The sequence below is a fragment of the Hyperoodon ampullatus genome (assembly GCF_949752795.1).
Source record: "Hyperoodon ampullatus genome assembly, chromosome: 5".
Lineage (NCBI taxonomy): Eukaryota > Metazoa > Chordata > Mammalia > Artiodactyla > Ziphiidae > Hyperoodon > Hyperoodon ampullatus.
In genome coordinates this window covers 144,988,480-145,007,949 of record NC_136918.1, presented here as the reverse complement: position 1 = coordinate 145,007,949, position 19,470 = coordinate 144,988,480, and the positions used below count along the sequence as shown (strand labels likewise).

The following is a 19,470-nucleotide window of genomic DNA, read 5'->3' as shown; positions in this document are numbered from 1 at the left end:
TGCTGCTACTGGGAAGGTGGTCTTACCAGGCTGGTCCAGGAAGCCACAAGCCAGTGACCCCAGGAAGTTTAGGAGAAGTATCCCTGGCTTCCCTATACAATACCCAAAGCCCCACTGTACTTTGGCTGTGGAAACACAATCTTAAAAAGAAAGCAACTGGACTCTGGCAGTTTATGTTTTTATCATTCCATGACGCCGTCCGGGGCCGGGATCCAGCAGACCTCCCAGGAGCCGGCCGCCGCCCGCCCGCTCCCTCCCCGCGGCCCGAGCCCCGACTCGGGGGAGGTGACCTCCGGGACGAAGGTCTTCCGGGCGGGGGTCAGGGCCCAGCGTGCTGGCTCTGCGAGGCCCGCGGGACCAGCCCAGAAAGCAACGACTCCCCTCCACTCCCTGAGCGACCCTCCACCCCTTTACGGTCAAGGTTGCGTAGCGCCCCTCCCAGCCGCGCAAGCGCACTGAGCCTCAGCGGCCCTCCGCAGCCCGCGGCCTTCCCGCCGCGCAGGCGCACCGATCCGCGCGCCGGGAGGCGGGACCGCGAGCGGCGAGGGGCGGGCCCCTGTTCCGCACTGGCCCGTCCGCCGCCCCGCCCACCTCCGGCGCGCGGCCCTTCCGGGCGGAGGCGCCTGGCCGGGGTCCGAGGTGCTGCGCGTCCGGCAGACGAGGACGACGACCGATCGGCGGGGCTGCAGCCGCCATGGCGTCTGGCAGGGTCCGCGGGCCGACTCCGCGCTGGGGACTGGCCCTCGGCGGCACCGCGCTGTTTATGGTGCTCCTCCCGGCGGCCGCCGCGCAGGGTGAGGGCAGCCGGCGGGCTCGGGGGCGGGGGGGCCGGGGGGTGCGGGGCGGGGTCGCGGCGGAGGGGGAGGGCGCGGGGGGCGCGGTGTCGGGGTCAAGGGGGCCGGAGGGCCGGGGGTCACAGCCGCTCTGGGTCGCTGCTCCGGGCCCGCGCGGCCTGCGGCCGGGGGGCCAGCCTGGGGCGGCGGGGCTCGGGGACGGCGGTGGGCCGGCCCTTTGTCCTGGCTCAGCATGCGGGGTGGTCCAGGACCACGGCGTCGGCCTGGCCGAACGCAGCGGCGCCACGACCCTCGGAAAGAGCCGTCTCGGGTGTGGACTCGGGGTCGAAAGCAGAGCTGGGGAGCTCGCTTGTCCCACAGCGGGTCGGCGGCCGGAGTCCAGGGGCCGGGCCCTTGTGCGGGCGCGACTGGTGTGTTGGGGGCCCTGCTTGCTTCGAGGAGGCCTGTATGCGGCCCCTACACCCGCCACCGTGCGGAGTAGGCCCCTCCGAGGAGCTCCAGGGATAGCGGCCGGTGCTTGGGCTGAGCCCGCCCTGCCGCTGGTTCCTGGGCTCTGCGGGCCCGCGCTCCGTGGGCAGGTGGGCGGCCTTGCTAGGCGATCCCCCCTGTTCTCCGTAACTAAATACCTGTGCCAGGTGCCGGGCCCACGGTGGTGACCGGCAAGTGGAGGCGACGAGTTCCTGGGGGGCCTGACCAGGAAACGGCAGTTAAGAGTCGGGGGGTGTGGTGAGGGGAGTGCATGACCTAAGGGCCCAGCAGTTCCAGAAGCGCTGGTGCTGGAGGGTGGCTTCCTGTCGGTGGTCTGCAGGCTGCTGGGAATCTTGGGAGCGTTTGATCTGGCTGCTGTGTGTGGCATCCCCGCGTGGTCGCTAGTGTGGGGAATCGAGCCTCGGGCCGGTGGCCTAACCGACCTGGGTCAGCCTGAGGGGCCGGGGGTTTTCTCAGCGCCAGTTAGCTGCGGCTTCGTTACCTTTTGTTTATCACAGCAAAGCACCTTTCCTCTTTGTGACCTCTTGGGGTGTCGGTTCCAGGGCAGGACTGCTTGAGTTTTTTCTCATCGCCTTCTAAGCATACTTGTGTGTACGTTTGTGATATTATTCGTTAATGCAGCAGTCGAGTGACACAGAATAGGGAACTTTCGGTCCGGATGGATTGTTCAGCACAAATGTGGTGAGTGCTTTTTTACCAAACTGGGTGGCTGAGAGCCAGGAGTCCTCAGTCACCCGAGAACCTCTCCTTGGTGGCCACCGGCTGTATATTGTTAAAGTGGGTGTGTCAGGAAATGCCCCAGGTGTGTTTGACTGCCAGCTTTTCACCGCGCCCTAGCCCTGGACTTAAGGGTAGAGACCCCTGTGGGTTGAGTGGGCATGTCCTGTGACAGTTTGGGAGTGAAACTGGACTCGAACCCTAGTATTTCAGGAGAAAAGTGGCTCTTCTTCTAGCCACACTGAGCCTGGGCTTGCTGTGAGATTTTACCGCTTGTCATGCTATAGGAATGTGACTACACTGTTTAAGAGACTTTGTTTTCCTCGCAAGGATGCTGTGTGTATTAAGAAAAATCACTCTAGAGAAACAGAACCAACAGGATATACGTAGCTATAGAGGAAGAGTTATTTTGAGGGACTGGATCACGTGACTGAGGGGCCGAGGAGCCCACAAGCTGCCGTCTGCTTTCCCGGAGAGCTGGTGTGTAGTCCAGGCCACACCTCAAGGCCAGGCAGCGGGGAGCCCGGGGGATACGGCCCAGTCTACGCCTGAAGGCCCAAGGGCAGGGGGAGGTGGACGTCTCGGTTCTCACACAAAGAGCAGACTCCTTCCTTGCCTTTCTGTTCTGTTCGGGCCCTCAGTTGGTTAGGTGATGCCCACCCACCTTGGAGAGGGCCAGGTGCTTTCATCCGTCCACCAACTCATGCTCGTCTCTTCTGGAAACACCCTCACGGACACTACCAGAAACAGTGTTTTGGGAATTCCCTGGCAGTCCCGTGGTTAGGACTCTGCGCTTGCATTGCCGGGGGCTCGGGTTCCATCCCTGGTTGGGGAACTAAGATCCTGCAAGCTGCACAGTAAGGCCACAAAAAAAAAAAAAAAAAAAAAGAAAAGAAAAAAAAAAAAACCTTAAAAAAAGAAAGAAAGAAACAAAGTGTTTCACCAGCTCTCTGGGCATCCCTTAGCCCAGTCAAGTTGACAGATGAAATTAACCGTCACGGGTGTGTGAATTCAGAGACCATCATACCAGTCCAAACCCAGCCGTGTCTAACGTCTGTCTTCTCTACTGTGCACTTGGGTGCGGGGGAGACGTTAGGAACTGACAAGGTGTTGGAGATCTTCAGAAGGAAGTTCATTGAATTAAGGAAGTTTCAGGGGCTTCGGACGCCGCTTTAATTGTGTGTGGGGTCAGACTCCACCCCAGAGTTTCACCTTTACATCTAGAGGGAAGGCAGCCCCTAAAGGGACCTCAGTCTTGTCCTAAACAGAGGAGTCCGGAGGAGCTGGTGGTGGCCAGGGTAGCTGGGGGCGGGGGCTCCTTACAGCGGTCCTGCTGCTGAGAACTGGGGCTTCCAAGCAAGTTGCGGGGCATTGGGTGTGTGCACGGGTCCGAGCCTTTGCCCTCTGCCCTCCTCACTCCCCCTTTTCTGCTGAGGCGGTAGGACAGCCAGGACTTTTTGTCTAGGTGAACTTTCTGCCTCGTTTCTCAGGTGAAATTGACAGCGCAGGCGCTCTGTGCCCTGTCACCGTGTGGCACGGCCGTAGTGCCCGGTTCTGGGGCTTTTCCACTGCTGAGGGCACTGCCGAATGCAGCCCTCTGGCCTGTCGTGTTCCACGGTAAATATATTTACTCACTTCCTTGTTTTTTAAAACCATACCTCTTTACACACACTAGTGTGTGCCCTTTTGTGCTTAAGCAGTGACTCACCCGAAACTTTAGGAAGGAACTCAAATGTATCATGGGTTAGTGTGTCCTGAGAACCTTTTTTTTTTTAACTTAGTTTCCTAAGAGCATGAGACTTAAGGGTCTCTAGTCACTGGTAAGGGGAGTCCAAGCTGAAGAGTCCCGGCCACGGGCCTTCCGAAGTCAGAACGGTGACATTCAGCGTTAGACCTCGGAAACTCAGGCCAGATGTTTACATGTCTCTGGCTTTCGGCACAAAGTTTTCTGTTTCCGGGATGAGATAAGATGCAGTGAGTGACCGCTGATGCCCAGTCTCTGAAGCAGCTGCAAATGGTTAACGTATTTCCCTGTCTTACTACGCAAAACACCCTGGTGTTTTCAAGGGCGAGGAGGGAACCACCTTTTCTCGGCTCTGAACCGGCTTTGGGAGGGCTGTTGAACGTGGGCGTTTCCGGGTTGAGGACCTGCCTGGCTCCCGGCCGTGCTGGGAGCAGGAGAAGGGCGAGGCCGGCTCCTTGGTCCTTCCCCTCCCAGGCCTCTCTGTTGACTCATCTGGCCCGTGACCCAGAGACCCCAGGGTGGACGGGTTTATGGTGCGTATCTTGGAGCCGATGTCTGTTAGTTCACGCAAGGCCAGTTATCACACAGACTTTTAAATTGGAGAGGCCTGAGAAAAAATTCCCATGCTTCATCACCTGCTGCCTGGGGCCTCTCTTACAGTGCTTCAGAAGGCCTCAGAGTGGGTGTGGCAGGCGTCGTGCAGGTCCCCACCATACCTCCCTGCCCATCGCTTTAGCAGAAAAAGTTGAAGGAGTAAATGGTACAGTGAACTCCTGAGTCCCTTTCTGTTCTTACAGCCTTTGCCATATTTGCTTTGCTGCTCCTTGTCTGTGTCTGCTTGTTTCTGTTTCTTTTGGCCATGCCTGGCAGCTTGTGGGATCTTCCTTCCCCGAGCAGGGATTGAACCCGGGCCACCGCAGTGAAAGCGCTGAGTCTTAACCAGTGGGCCACCAGGGAGGCCGCTGCCTGTTACTGTTGTCACCAAACCGTTTGAGAGCAAGTTGTAATGTGGCCATTTACCCTAAATTGGCCAGGGTGCACCTCCTAAGAAGGACATAGCCAGAACGTGACGGTCAAGTCTGCACAGAGACCATTGGTACGATCCCGGACCCTTGATTTAACACACGCCTGTACACACAGATCACCACTTACCTCAATAGCGTCCTCGGTCCTCTGACCCCGGCTGGCGTGTTGCTTTTAGGTGTCATGTCTCTCAACCTCTGTTCCCCTGGAATAGCTCCTCAGCCTGTCCTTGTGCTCAGAGGCCCCTTTGTGGTCCTGTCTGGTTTCCTCTGATTTGATTCGGGTGCGTTTGGGGAGGATTCAGCCACTGGGTGACTGTCCCTTTCCTGCACCCCTCAGAGGCACCTGCTGTCACTTTGTGCCGTTGTCTTGTCACAGGTTGTCTTGGTGATATCTCCGATCACTTTTCAGGTGCCATTTTCTATTCACAAGTATAAATAGACCGGGGCGGGGGGTGCTCTGAGACCGTACACAGCATCTCGTCCCTCCGCAGACGGCGCAGTGGTCTTGGTGTCCCTGTTGACTGTGACGGGGACTCTTGGCTACTTGTCCTTCCCTGTGTTTGTTCTGTATCCGTGTGGAATCATGGGCGTTCAGGAGCTGGGAGTCCGTTACTGTCATTCACTCTGATGTTACATTGAGCCACGCCGGCCTCTGGGTCCCTGTGCCACTTTCTGGCTCAGCAAGCTGTCCAAGGCCGGGGTGTCCTTTCTCTGCCCCGGTTCTGGTATTGTTGTTCCGCCCGTTTCCTTTCAGTGGGGACAGTGGCTGGAGACCACAGACCTGGCAACATGTGTGCCGTCCTCTCTCAGCCCCTTGGTGCACAGAACTGGGAATCCGGCTCGTGAGTGAAACCGACCTCGGGGCTGTTCCCTCCTGCCGGTCCACAGGGCCCCGGGGCCCCTCTCGGCAGTGCTCTGAGAAGTGGAGGTGTTTCGGGGGCCGCCAACTGGCTCTACCTTCCTGGGGCTGAGGGAGTAAAGCAGTTTAGGATCGGCTTAAACACAAACCAGGCAGCACGCCGCTAGAGGCTCTGAGGAGGGTACTACTCAATAACGACTGCCGTAGAATGGTGCATTGTGACAGATGAGCTTTCATTTCAAATAAAATAGGATTTTGGTTTTTAAATTTATTTATTTATTTAGGGCTGTGTTGGGTCTTCATTTCTGTGCGGCGAGGGCTTTTCTCTAGTTGTGGCTAGCAGGGTCCACTCTTCATCGCGGTGCGCGGGCCTCTCACTATCGCAGCCTCTCTTGTTGCGGAGCACAGGCTCCAGACGCGCAGGCTCAGTAGTTGTGGCTCACGGGCCTAGTTGCTCCGCGGCATGTGGGATCTTCCCAGACCAGGGCTTGAACCTGTGTCCCCTGCATCAGCAGGCAGATTCTCAACCACTGCGCCACCAGGGAAGCCCGGATTTTGGTTTTTAAAAATGGAACGTAGAAGACTGTTGAATAGAAGAACTCTCCAGCTATTTCAAAGTAGCAGTTTACTGTATGAGTCCTGCTTAGCAAACATGAATACAATTGTAACTTAAAGCTAAAGCTCTTTTCCCCTACATTTTATTAGGAGAATCTTGGAAAGTAGAGGGAAGTTGGGAGAGCTGGGCAGTGAGCAGCCCTCTGCCCACCACCAGGTCTGTCGCATTTTGAAGTTACAGCGGCGCACGCCCCCCACCCCCACCCCGTGCACCTCATCACTAAGAGCTCAATGTTCGTCTCCTTCTTTTGAGATCAAGTTTACATACAGTGAAATGCAGGAATCCTACATGTGCCATCCAGTGAGTTACACCCGTGAGACCCTGACCTCCTACAAGCCTCAGAACAGGCCTCTCCAGGAGGTTGGGGCCCCACCCAGCCCATCCTTCCCCCGCTCCGCCCCTGAAGATGAGTCTCACCCATCCCCGAGCCCTGCGCTGCGGGCCTTTGCGGGAGGCTTCCCCCAACCCACGTCATTTGTAGAGTCATCGTGTGTGACGTAGACGGCGCACTTCTTTTCAGGGCTGAAGAGCGTCCCACTGTAGGACTGGACCGGTTTCCCTGTCCATCCTCCAACGACCTCTGCCTCCTTCCCCCTTGGGTGCAGCGTGTTAGGAGGAGGTGGTCCCGGGGAGGGTCGGGTCCTCCATCCAGGCAGGAGGAGCAGGCCGCACAGAGGCCCTGGCCAGGGAACCACCTGGCAGCTCTCAGGACCAGTGGGGAGGCCGAGGGGCGTGCGGGGCGCCTGGACATCTGGGCCATTTTCAGCTCTCGGCTGTTCCTATACGTAAAGTTGCCATCAGCCCCCCTGTGCAGGTGTCCCTGTGCACGTGTGTTCTGGTTTGTCGTGGGTACGAGACTGAGAGTGGAATTGCCAGGTCTCGGAGGAGCACGTGTTTGTTGTCGAGCCGCTGAGCCCCGTCCTCACCACCATGAGCATCGTCAGTCTTTGTAATGCAGCCGTTCTGGTGGGTGTGAAGTGGGGCCTGACTGCGATTCTCACGTGCCTTTCCTGGTGGCTGATGGGATGTGCTCAGGCCTCTTCCAAGTGTGTGCGTGTCTTAAGGGGCGGCGTGGGGTGAAGCGCGGCTGCTTGGTGGTGGATTGGAATCCTTTATTCGTACACCAGCTCTTCACTTCTGCTTAGCTTGCCTTCCGGAGCTGTCAGCTGCTCGGGGTTTGAGCCCTTCCCGTAGCACCTGTACAGTGAAGAGTGCCCGGGGGTGCAGGGGGTGTCCGCAGGGTTGGGACCGGCGAGGGGACCACGGCCTGGTTTGAGTCTGGCCTGGCATCGCTGAGGCCTCTGGCTCCAGGGTGTCTGCTGACGAGCCGGTCAGTGGTGTGCGACCACGCAGGTGAGACGTAGGCGGCCGGCCTTGCTGGGCGGCACCGTCTTCTCTCCCAGGAGACCCCTGGGGTCAGGACCACATGTGTGCAGCTTGTGTGTCCTCCCAGGGCCCTGCTAGTAGAGGCTCAGTCATGTGCCTTGAAGGCTTGGTGCGGGAGGCGCCGTCCCTTCGGGGTTCGGAGCGTCACTTGCCTGCCCCTCCCCGCGTCGATGCCGCAGGATTCTCAGTGATGTTTGTTCTTTCCCCTGCAGGTTGTTCTCAGAACACAAACAGAACCTGTGAAGAATGCCTGAAGAACGTCTCTGTAAGTATCACAGGGTCAGCACGTGATCCAGAAGCAGACCCGCTGTCTCTGACTCCAGGGCCGCTTGTGTGTGTTCCGGGTTCTGTGGTCTGGGGTTTGTGGAGGTATTTTTCATGATGGCTCTTAACAGCCTTTCTCAGGCATATTAAACCATCTCATGAAAGCTGCACACACCACTTGAGTGTTGTTCACATGCTACTTCCGCTCCTGAAATAAAACACATAAGTTTCACACAGCCTGGAACTTGTGTGAGACCCCAGGGCCCGCAGGCATGAGCAGAAGTGACCGGCAGCAGGGTGGGGGCCAGGGAGGCGGGAGCATGTTTAGCCCCTCCTCTGCGACTGTTGACCTGTGCCCAGGGCTTTCCCACAGGGCTCACTCCACCTTGGAGGCCTCTTGTCTTACAGCCGGGCCCCGAGACGCGGCGGGTATGCTCGGAGCCCTCCCGGCCCCCGCCGGGCTCACGCAGTGCTGAGGGGGCCTCGAGCTGGAGTGCCCGTGCTCGGCCTCCTTGTGTGGGGTTGGGGGGTGCCCAGACCACAGTGGGGCGCCACCTCCTCTGAAGGCCTGACCCCCACTCTGAACCCAGACAGGTGAGGTCAGAAGTGCAGATGAAAGCCAGGGCCAGGGTAGACCCCGCCGCGTGCCAATCCTCAATGCACATGGGCTTCCAGAAGGATCTGCTGGCGCCCCTGCGTTGTTCACCACGTGCGTGTACCTCATTAATCTAAAAAACAAGAGCGACAAACAGCCACGACACCACGACAAAGAGAACTTATCCTCCTAGTGAGCTCATATGGCTTTTGGTAAAACTGTCATGTAAAAATGGAAAATTAGGTGTTTAAAACTTGAGCTGTTTGAAAATGGTGGATTTCCCAGAAATTGTTAAGCCAGGAAAGAACCACTGAAATGGAAGGTATTCTGAAACGGCCAAAATGAAGAGGGCCTCCCTGCTGTTTGTCATTTTGAACACAAGACACCAAAGTGGACACCGTGTCAGTGGCCCTGGGACCCCAGGTTTCAGTAAAACATTTTTCTGTAATAGATTTTCACCCTAACTTGGGACCAAAACATACCATAACCTTCCATCCTGTTAAAACCTCAAAGAAAAAAAACTTAGTAAAATCTTTACCTTCAAGCTTGAAAATATCCTGAACGTCCTGACCTGGGTGGGTTGTTAGGTTGACCCAAACCTCAACATCTGTGCCAGTGCCTGCCCGGCTCTGGGCCCCTTGGTTGGTGTGCTGGCCAGGTCTCTGCCGTGCGTTCCAGGGACTCGGGCACACCTGCCAGGTTTTCTCCAGCTCTGCCGTTCTGGACAGATGCCCTTGCGCTTTAGTTGAATCATCTTTAAGACAGCCAGCAATAAGACAGACCGCTTGGTTCAGTCCTAGAGATCAAATGAGGATCTTTACAGGGTGATGACCATGGGCGGACACCACTCCAACCATGCCCGGCTCGGTCCCTCCTGCAGGGGGACGTGGAGAAGGGCACAAAGGCCTGCCTTCCTGCAGGCGGCTGACGCCTGGGTGCTCTGGGTGCTAGAAGGTGGTGCCTCGGAAGGTAGGGGAGCATCCGGGCGGGAGGAGCAGGCCGTGCAGGGGCCCCGGGCGGGGACCAGCAAGGAGGCGGCGAGGCAGGCAGGGCGCCCGGTGGAAGAGGTTTGAGTGAGGAGGGCCTTGGTGGGTTGGCGGCGTTGAGCCAGTGTTGGGAAGGGGGCCGAGGGGGAACAGCAGTGTGGCCGGCGGGGCTGGCGCGGGTCGGACCCTGGCCCGTCTGCCCTTCAGCATTTACGCGTCTGATGCCCTGTCATCGCCTCTTGCAGTGTCTTTGGTGCAACACTGACAAGGCGTGCTTGGACTATCCGGTGACCAAAATCCTGCCGCCCAGCTCTCTCTGCAAGCTGAGCTCTGCGCGCTGGGGTGTGTGCTGGGGTAAGTCGCTGTTCTCACTGGCTTCTTGCAAAACCAGTGCCGTTTTGAAAATTCTGGTTGTGCTCAGTTAATGTAAGCTGCCAGAAGTGGGGAGGTGGGGGAGGCCGGTGAGAGCGGTGGCGGCTGGGAAAGTGGCTGGCCCGGGTCTGGAGGCTGCCCTGAAGGCCACGGCCTTGGCTGGGCTCTGCAGGCATCTCCCCACGTCCCGGGGCCATGCGGGTGGTGTGTCAGCACCTGCCTCAGTGGTGCTCTTTCTCCAAGGGAAGTGATCCCTAGGTGAGTCCCAGGTTGTTTCCTAGGTGGCCTTTTAAGTTGGTTTGTGGTGTGTGTTGCCACATGGAGCTCATTTTTATGAGTTGGGCTTATTAATCCTCTCCTTTGAGGCTTCAGGTCTGGGGCCATCGGGAGGCCGCCTGGCTACAGGTCACAGGAGCCAGTGCTCTCACAGAGAATTGTGATGAGCTGTTTTATCTGTCTTTTTTCTAATTGATTTCCATCTCAGAATCTGTCAGCCTCCGTCTGAAACTTCTGATTTCATTTCTGAAATCACTTCTGATTTCACCAGCTGAAACCCAGGGAACCCAGAAGTTTGTGTCTGTGGGAGTGTGTGTGTATGAGTGCGTGTACATGTGCAGACACACCCGTCACGTCCTCCCAGCTGGCCGTTCCCTTTGCTGCCCTCACTCCAGAAAGGCTCCTTGGGCCACACGGCCGTCTGCTTCCACGTTGGCGGCCGCCTCCTCCGTGGAACCTTCCCTCCCGGTCTGTTCCGCAGAGATGGCTCCCGCACCAGGGAACCAACCATCGGCATCTGGGACCTTAACTGTTAAAATGCTTTTAAACTGAAGCATGACTCTAACACAGTGCACACGTGAGCCCTCGCTCCCTCTCTCCGGGCCCTGGCCTCCAGAGGACATGCACACGTATACACGTGCAAGTACAGACACATGCGTGCACACATGCACGTACACTTGTGCATATACAAATGCCCGTGTACTCAGTGAGTCTTCACGTGAGTCTGCAGGTTATCGCCGCTCAGCAGAACACACAGACCACGTCCAGTGCGCGCCTGTCCCTCAGGACCCCGTGGGCGACTGCTGCGGTGCACTGGTGCACACCGGGCTGCGTGCGGGCTGCCGAGTGCTCCCGCGGGGGCTGGACACAGACGCCCACCCGCCCTGGGCGTGCGCTTCGGAGCAGACTGCTGACTGGCACCCTTTTCACGTCTAGCCTTAGTTGGTCGGCCGCACGTTTCTCAAGAGTGGCTGCCCCAGTTGATGCCACCCAGGCAGCATGGGGGCACACGGGCTCACGGGGGGTGAGCAGGGGCGCTGGGGGGCAGACTTTGTAGTAACAGGAGGGTGTGGTACCCCGGTTCCTGAGAGAAGGTGCGTTGACCTTGTCGGGTTTATTCCTTGGGCCTGCAGGGAGCTGGGACCTCATCCACGGGAGCTGAGTGGTGGGGCCTTGCGGTCAGGCCACTGGAGACCCTCTTGGTCCACCCCGTCGGGCCAGCGCCTCTCGCTAACTCAGCCCTGGGCCATGGGTGCTTTTATTCTTACAAGTAACTGTGAAATCATCTTAACCAGTTCTAGGCAGAATTGGGGTTGTGATTGTAACGACCTTAAATATATACGTTCAGGGGACTTCCATGGTGGTTCAGTGGTTAAGACTCTGCGCTTCTACTGCAGGGGACCTGGTTCGATCCCTGGTCGGGGAACTAAGATCCCACATGCTGCACAGCTCAGCCAAAAAACAAACAAACAAAAATACACACACACACACGTTCAGTTGGAGAACAGCAAGATCTTTACCGTTTGAACCCTCGTCTGGGAACAGGTGTCTCTCTCCGTTCTGGTCTAGTACGTCCTAGAGTAGATTTCTCGGAAAGAAGCCCATAGTTTTGTTTCCCATCGTGGTGGGATTTCTGTTTCTGTTTTATAACTGGGTTTAGCTGCTAATCAGAAAAGCTCTTGTGGGGGTAGGTGTATTTTAGAGCCAACTGTCTTACTGGTCTCACGGGTTTTTGGGTTTTTTGGTTTCTTTTAAATTTTATTTTATTTATTTATTTTGGGGGCACTGGGTCTTAGTTGTGGCAGGCAGGCTCCTTAGTTGTGGCTCGCAGGCTCCATAATTGTGGCATGCAGACTCTTAGTTGCAGCATGTGGGATCTAGTTCCCTGACCAGGAATCAAACCCACATCCCCTGCACTGGGAGGCGGATTCTTAACCGCTGTGCCACCAGGAAAGTCCCTCGCCAGTATTTAAAGTTGATTGTTCTCGGGACTTCCCTGGTGGCACAGCGGTTAAGAATCCACTTGCCAACACAGGGGACACGGGTTCAATCCCTGGTCCGGCAAGATCCCACATGCAGCGGAGCAACTAACCCTGTGCACCACAACTACTGAGCCTGTGCACCACAACTACTGAAGCCCATGCGCCTAGATCCCATGCTCCACAATAAAGAGAAGCCACCACAATGAGAAGCCCGCGCACCACAATGAAGAGTAGCCCCTGCTCGCCGCAACTAGAGAAAGTCCACGTGTAGTGACGAAGACCCAACGCAGCCAAAAATAAATAAATAAAATAAATGAATTTATTTTAAAAAGTAAATAAAAATAAAGTTGATTGTTCTCGAGTTCTCTAGTCAAAAAGTTACGCCACCTGCTTGTGGCAGTCTCCTGTTACTACTGTATCTTGCAATTCTGGCACTTCCAGAACAGGTCAGAGGAGGAAAATCCACATGGTTCAAAGGTCAGAAGGCAGAGCGAGTGCTGTCACACTGGCAGCCTTAGGGGGGCTGGAGGCACCGGGGCACTGGTGTCTCCCTCCCTGACCCGAGGAAGCGCTCTCACCTTCCAGACCCCAGCCCACCCCACCTCCCCCCAACCAAGAAACCAGTGGCACCCGAGCTTACGAGCTCTGTGCTGCAGGAGGCCGTCCTATGATGGTCGCACCACTGTCCAGGGCGGGGCGGTGCTAACTGGAAGGTGTCAGCCCGTCCTGTGATGGGCTCTGGCTTGAATGGAGTGGAAAAGTACCGACTGACGGGTTTTAATTTGTAAATCCTCAAGAGAAGTTGGAAAGAATTGCAACTTGTTCTGAGTGCGTTTGGTCTGGACAGGAAATCACAGTCACCGTTTTCCAGCCCCTGGGCGTTGGCCTGGGCCGCAGCTCCAGCTGGTAGTCTGCCCACGCGGGCAGACGTGTGTCCTGTCGGCAGCAGATGGGAGGCTCTCACGGAAGCCGCGTCGGGCTTAGCATCCGATTGCGTGAGATTGAGTTTCAAGTGTTGTAGCAGCTGAGTGCACTGCGGAGCTTCTCTTTTTTCCTGGTTTTGTTAACTTTTCTCAGGTTGGAAACCGCTTTTCAGCATCAGGTGATGAGAAAAGCTACCTGTTGCTTCAGGTTGATGGAAATGGTGACTAAGTCACAGAAGCAGGCTGGAGGAAGGCGGGGGTGTCGTCGTCCGTGTCCCCCACCACCACCCACCACCCCGCCGAGGAGGGGGCGTGGCCGTGAGCTGGGCCCTGACTCTGCGCCTTTGCATTGGCAGTGAACTTCGAGGCCCTGATCATTGCCCTGTCGGTGCTTGGGGGCGCCCTGCTCCTGGCTGTCGCCTGCTGCTGCTGCTGCTGCTGCTACGGGAGGAGGCGGAGCCGGCGGCCGGACAAGAGCGAGGAGAGGGCTGCTCGGGAGCGAGAGGAGCGCCGGGTCCGCCAGGAGGAGCGGTGAGGCCCCGCGACTCGGGGGCGGTTACTCGGTCCCAGTTTTCTCCATGTGGAAAAGTCAGGACCGTGTCGGGCGTCCGAGGGGGCTTCTCGGTGGTGACGTGGAGGGTGGGAAGCCGCGTGGCAGGGATCTGGCCGGTGGCCACCAGCCGGGACTTAGGGGTTGGGCCGGCGAGGCCTCTGGAGGCCCGTCCGGTTCTGAGCCCGCGGGGGCTCAGCAGGAGGAAGGCTTCTGCCTGGGGTCTCCTGTCTGTCCGAGGCCACACCGGGCCTTTTGTGTGACTAGTGCTCTGGTGACCGTGCGTCCCAGGTTCCAGAGCCCTTTGGCGTGTGCGCGGGGGGCTGGGGGCTTGTCAGCCCACGGCTGCTGGGCCGAGGCTCCTGCGAGCTCCTAACCACCTTCAGAACCAAGCGTAAGATCGTTGCTGATTGGTTCGTTTTCATACGGAAAAAAATGTCGTCAATCACGGTACGGGGTATTGGAATTGCTTTTCTTGAAATGAAGGGGTCCGTGCTCAGCACCCTGCCCGTCCCGGTGGGGGCGTGGCCGTGGCCACGTCAGAGCCGCCGCCACTCAGTTCTGGCTCCCGGAGGCCACAAGGGAGTGAAAGGCACAGCTGTTGGAATTACACTGTGGGGACTTCCCTGGCGGTCCAGTGGTTAGAGCTCTGCGCTTCCACTGCAGGGGCCCCGGCTTTGATCCCTGGTCGGGGAACTAAAATCCCACAAGCCGTGCAGACACACACACACACACACACACACACACACACACACACGAAACTGACACTGTAATTTGCTGCTGAACGAGATTTCTGTGTTTTCTAGGAGAGCAGAGATGAAGTCAAGACACGATGAAATCAGAAGGAAATATGGTGAGAATTGCCTGGCTCTCCATTTCCGTTGGCAGGAGCTGGCCTGGCCGTCTTGGCCGCCCCCAGCGCCCGGCGGGCTCTGCTGTAGGGTGTGGGCTGCACCGGGAGCAGTGCCCCGTGAGACGAGGCCTGCGAGTGCTCCTGCCTCTGCCGGCCTTCCGGGCACCTGCTTGCTGGTGAAGTGCTGTCGCCCTTTGCCGCCTTGTGGTCTTGTTTGCCCTACGGTGGGGTGAGTCCCTTACCTGCGGGGCTCTGCCCGCCTTCTCCCTTGTGCTGGAGTTGCTCCCGGCCCGCCTCCTGACCGAGTCGGCAGTAGCCACACTGAGGCCTTGGACCGCTTGTTTCCCGGGAGCTGTGTCCTGGTTCTGTTCTGGGTTTTTGTTTGGTGAGGTTTTCGGTGGGGGGACTATGTTTTCGGTGTTTGAGAGCACTGAACCTGCTCCTGTGTTTAGCTGGCTCTGTACTGATTTTCAAACCACTGATATCATTGGTGTTTTCTGCTCCCTGGCACTTGGTTTCCAACGAAATTTGGAAATTATGGAAGGGAGCTTTTTGGCATCTTATTTTAACATTAATGTAAATAAAAGACAAGATGGTTGTGTGTTCGTGTGCGTGTACACACACACACACACAACATAGCACAGGTAGTGATGGGATCCTGGAGCTTTGGCATCTAACGTTAATGGAAATAAAAGACAGGATGGTTGTGTGCTCGTGTGTGTGTACACACACACACACACACAACATAGCACAGGTAGTGATGGGATCCTGGAGCTTTGGCATCTAACGTTAATGGAAATAAAAGACAGGATGGTTGTGTGCTCGTGTGTGTGTACACACACACACACACACACACAACATAGCACAGGTAGTGATGGGATCCTGGAGCTTTGCTCTGCCCGGCCTGCACGAGGCCTTTTCTGGAACAGTCACGGATTCGCTGTGTTCCTATCTTGGAGCTGGTCAGTTGCCCTTTAATTGCACTGATAGAATTATCTTGTGCCCTTTGTGTAAAGCCCTTTGAGTGGCCTGGACTTTGGAAGGAAGCCTCAGCTGTGGGGAACCTTCGAGCTACTGGTGGGAGGGGGAGGGAGGTGCTTGCCCCTATTAACACCAAACGCACCGCAGACGAAACCATCTCTTGACTTCACAAGGCCTTTGGTTTCTTTATCACAAAGCAGTTTGTGTCTGTTTTACCCTCTAAACTAGAAGTAGAGCCAGGAGCTGGGGGTTTTGGGGGTTTTTTTTTTCTTCCCAACAGGGCCTTAACAAGACTGCTTGTATTTGGTATTTGGCACATGATAGTTTTTTACCCCAAACCAGCTGTGTGCTCCGCCCCACCCCCAGGCTGAGTGCTTCCCCCCACAGGCTGAGCGCTTTCCCCCCCAGGCTAAGCTCACCCTGTTCCTCTGACAGAAGGGCCTTCTCCCCTCTGCCCTTACCTTTCCCCCATTGTCCCCCACCCCGCAAAACCCTGTGGTAAGTCGATTTGTTGCAGTGGCTCCGGATAGGTGCGTGTACAGTTCAGACGTTTAAAGAGGGGAGAGGGTGTGTTTCCAGGATGCAGAGAGCAAACTCCGAGTCTCTGGGTACTTGGCTCCTTCACAGTTCAACTGACAGTCACCTGCTTTGTGTGGCCTTAATTCTGAAAATTAATCAGCATTTATAAGAATATCTAAAGTAAGGTGGTTTGGTTTTGTTTTCTTCTGTATAATTTAGCCAACCACTGAGGGAAGAAACGGTGGCTTTAAATTTCTTATTTCTCTTTGAGAGAATCAGCAAACAAGTCTTATTTCTTAGGATCTGTGTTTCTTAGAAATATTGTTTCCAATAAATTCCACTTCAGTTTTAAAGTCACCTGTGGTGTGACTTTCACGAAAAGGTTAAGGGTAGTGTTTGAACCTGCTTAGCATACCCGTCTTCCTTTTGGCCTCAGTAAATCTTCATATAAGACACCACGTGTTGCTTTCTGACCCTCGTTTCCTGTTGGCTGAGTGCATTTCTAATCAGGCCCGTTTTGTTTTCAGGTTTGTTTAGAGAAGAAAACCCATACGCTAGATTCGAGAACAACTGAGATGCACTTCGTGGCACGGCAAGCGGTCTCCACGCCTTTCCTCGGGCTGTGGGTCAGCAGGGACCCGCTGCCCCATCCGCCTCTGACCCTGGGGAGGGAAGCTGCCCTCCAGGCCCAGGCCTGGGAGCTTCTGTTCCCTCTTCTCTGATTTCTGTATTTAGTCACTTGAGACATTAAGACCGTCAGGGCTTTTCTGTTGTTCGTTTGGGGAGGAAACTGCACATCCCATGCCTCTGCTCTGTCTGCGAGCCAGTGCAGGGCGTCTCCCTGCGTCCGGGCCCGCGCAGCTCCACGCGCAGGAAGTGGGGCGTCTGCAGTCCGTCTTGGGGCCACCCCCCAGCCCCTGTCATTTCCCCAGAAAAGCACAGACGACTTGCCGTTGACATCGGGGTTGGACACAGTTGGACGAGGGTTTGCTTTCTGACCTTGACTATACCGAATAGCATTGAGCCGTAGTTAAACTCGCCTTACGTCTTTTTTTTTTTTTTTTTAATAATTCTTGGATTTTATTCTCCCACCTAAAAGATTCCACCAAAAAGCTTTGCTGTCAAAGTTCAGGCCACTTATGGGATGATTTTTTAGTGTGTCTCTTTACTGGAACATCAAGATAATTTTCCAGTAAAAGTTTGAATTATAAAACCTCTCTGAGGGGCGGTAGTCGGTCAGGTGCTGGCGTGTGGATGGCAGGGGGCGCGTCTAAGAGGCTCCGCCTGCCTTCTTTCCCGCCCCGTTGACCACAGGCCTCAGGCCCCAGGGGCAGAGTCTCCTGAATCAGACCTTCCCTGCCATCTGCGATGGTCACCTAGGGCTCTTGGGTGACCGCAGGTCCGCCCTTGGCAGGCCTGCACTGGCCAGGCTCCACGGGGCCGCTGATGGGATCTCCACGCACGACAGACGCTGGTGGTTCTCCTGCTTGGCCGACAACCTGAGCTCCGGCCCGCTCCTTTGTCTCGGCCGTGTTCTGGGAACTTCCTTCAGTGGCCACACGTGGTGGTTCCTTTTCTTCCAGATCAAGACGCATGACTGCAGTAAATGGTCTGAGCGCTTCCTGGCAGGGCCAGCAGACCGTGGAGTCACCGTGAATGGCCTTTCTTAAATCTGAAAATAGTCCTAGTTGCCAAATTGCTTTGAATGTGAAAATCATTGAGCTTCGGGGAGGCGGGTGAACAAGCACATGAAGTGAGTGAGTTCGTGCGGACCCAGCGATCAAAGGACGTGTCATCAAACGGTTGCACGTGCCTTGTTAGCTACACAGATCTGTTTAACAATTCTACCTTTAAGTTTCACAAACAACCTTTAACAAACTCTTTAGTCTTATTTCTCTGGTTTCTTGGGCATTTGATAGCAATGAAAGTATTATGAAACATTCCTAAGTATTTTATAACATTTTGCAAATTTTTACTTTCTACTGTTTGTTCATAAAAGAAACTTTGTGATAGACTTCAGTGAACTTTGTATTAACACGGTAGTTCGTGTGGATGTAAAGTCACTCTCTTGACCTGAGGCTGCCGAGCTGAAAGCAGAGCCGGGTTGTGAGCGCGAGTGGTTAGAGTGAGGCGTTACGGCGGGCGCCGTCCTCCCACAGGGCACGGAGCCCGCCCTGGGAGCTTCGCTGTAGTCATGAGCTTCTGAAGTGGTACCAAGCAGCCAAAAACCGTAACCTCATGGAGACCGTAAGCCTGAGTGCCTTAATCTTTAACCAGTTTCCAATCAGCAGATTAATACACGCTTTTGTTGACGATGCTTTGCGTTCCTTGTGTTTCATTTCTGGGCGGTGTGGACGTGACTGCTTGGGGGGTGAGGACAGTGGGACTGTCCGGGTAAAGATGGGCTTCTGCACCCATCGGTGTGAATGAGCAGCCCCCCTCCTAACACCCGGCCGGCGGGGATCGGCCCCACCGTGTGTTCCTCCTGCAGTGCTGGGATCAGGTACAGAGCGCTCCAGGGGAAGCAGCTGTACCTTTGAGCTCGGAGTCCTTGGCTCTCCTGTTTGAAGCAAGTGACCAGCAACAGACACCTCCCACCCTAACGCCCAGAGGTTTTTTGAGCCCCAGCCCCCCGTCTCCTTGCTGGGCCCTTCTCTGCTCCAAACTGCAATGTTTTGGTTGGCTTGACCTCAACGCACAGGAGCTTGCCTTCAGCGACAGGCCTGCTGACGGTGACTGGAAGGGGGGCCCCTCCGGCCACCCCCGGGAGGAGGTGGAACGATCCACGCCCGGAACCGAGCGGCTCAAAGCCCCACCCCAGGACCCGGCTTCTCGGGAAGGGAAACCGTGGTGGGAGCGAGGCTGGGTGACTGCTTGGGGGAGCCGGCCGCTTTCCCAGGAGGGTCGGGGCGCCCCCTGCCCAAGGGACGGAGAGGTCGAGCCAGCCGGTGAGGAGCCTGCCCGCTTGGCGAATCTGACCCCGCAGTCCTGGGCTCCAGAGCATGGTGGCCGAGGGTCCGGCCTCAGAGCCGGGCCAGCTCCCTCCCCTCCCCCTGCTCAGGCTCCCTCAGGCCCCGGAGACCCCGACTCCACGTTCCCGCCCCTCTCCCTGAGTTGGGGAGCCACCAGGGTCACGTGTCCTGAGCCGGGGCCACTTCCTCCCCCACCCTGGCCCCCGCCGGTCCTAGCTAAGCGTCTGGGCTGCTGCAGCCTCCTGTGCACCAGGCCCACCACCTCCAGGGATGTCGGAGTGCGCTGCGGGTGACCGGACCAGAAGGTCCCCCGGCCAAGGCCAGCGTGGAGGCGCTCTGCTCTCCCAGCCCCTGCAGGCACCCGCCGGCTGGCGACCTCGGTCGGCGGGGTCAGAAGAGAGCAAATCCCGGGTGCCAGGAGCTGCGACCCCAGGGCCCTGGCAGTGACCCACAGCCGTTCTTCAGGACCCGTGGTCTGTAACAGCCACAGGGGGGGTTCAGTGGGCCGTGGGCTATCTGCTCAGGTCACCGTGACAAGCACCGCAGACTCGGGGCTTAAACAGACAC

The 19,470-nt window shown here is 56.7% G+C and overlaps 1 protein-coding gene across 1 annotated transcript; it reads left to right on the top strand.

Moving 5' to 3' along the window:
- The first annotated feature begins 684 nt into the window (after window positions 1–684).
- PTTG1IP (PTTG1 interacting protein) lies at window positions 685–17,057 on the top strand. The gene is made up of 6 exons (XM_079704618.1): window positions 685–794; window positions 7,843–7,895; window positions 9,721–9,829; window positions 13,385–13,559; window positions 14,385–14,431; window positions 16,459–17,057. The coding sequence occupies exons 1-6, from the start codon at window positions 695–697 to the stop codon at window positions 16,503–16,505; spliced, it is 531 nt and encodes a 176-aa protein (XP_079560744.1). The 5' UTR covers window positions 685–694; the 3' UTR covers window positions 16,506–17,057.
- Window positions 17,058–19,470: the final 2,413 nt, after the last annotated feature.

Excerpts from the sequence above, each read along its gene's own strand:
- PTTG1IP (XM_079704618.1), top strand. The coding sequence starts at position 695 with ATGGCGTCTGGCAGGGTCCGCGGGCCGACTCCGCGCTGGGGACTGGCC. Across the intron at positions 9,830-13,384 it reads GCGCTGGGGTGTGTGCTGGG|TGAACTTCGAGGCCCTGATC; the intron begins GTAAGTCGCTGT and ends TTGCATTGGCAG. Across the intron at positions 14,432-16,458 it reads TGAAATCAGAAGGAAATATG|GTTTGTTTAGAGAAGAAAAC; the intron begins GTGAGAATTGCC and ends TTTTGTTTTCAG.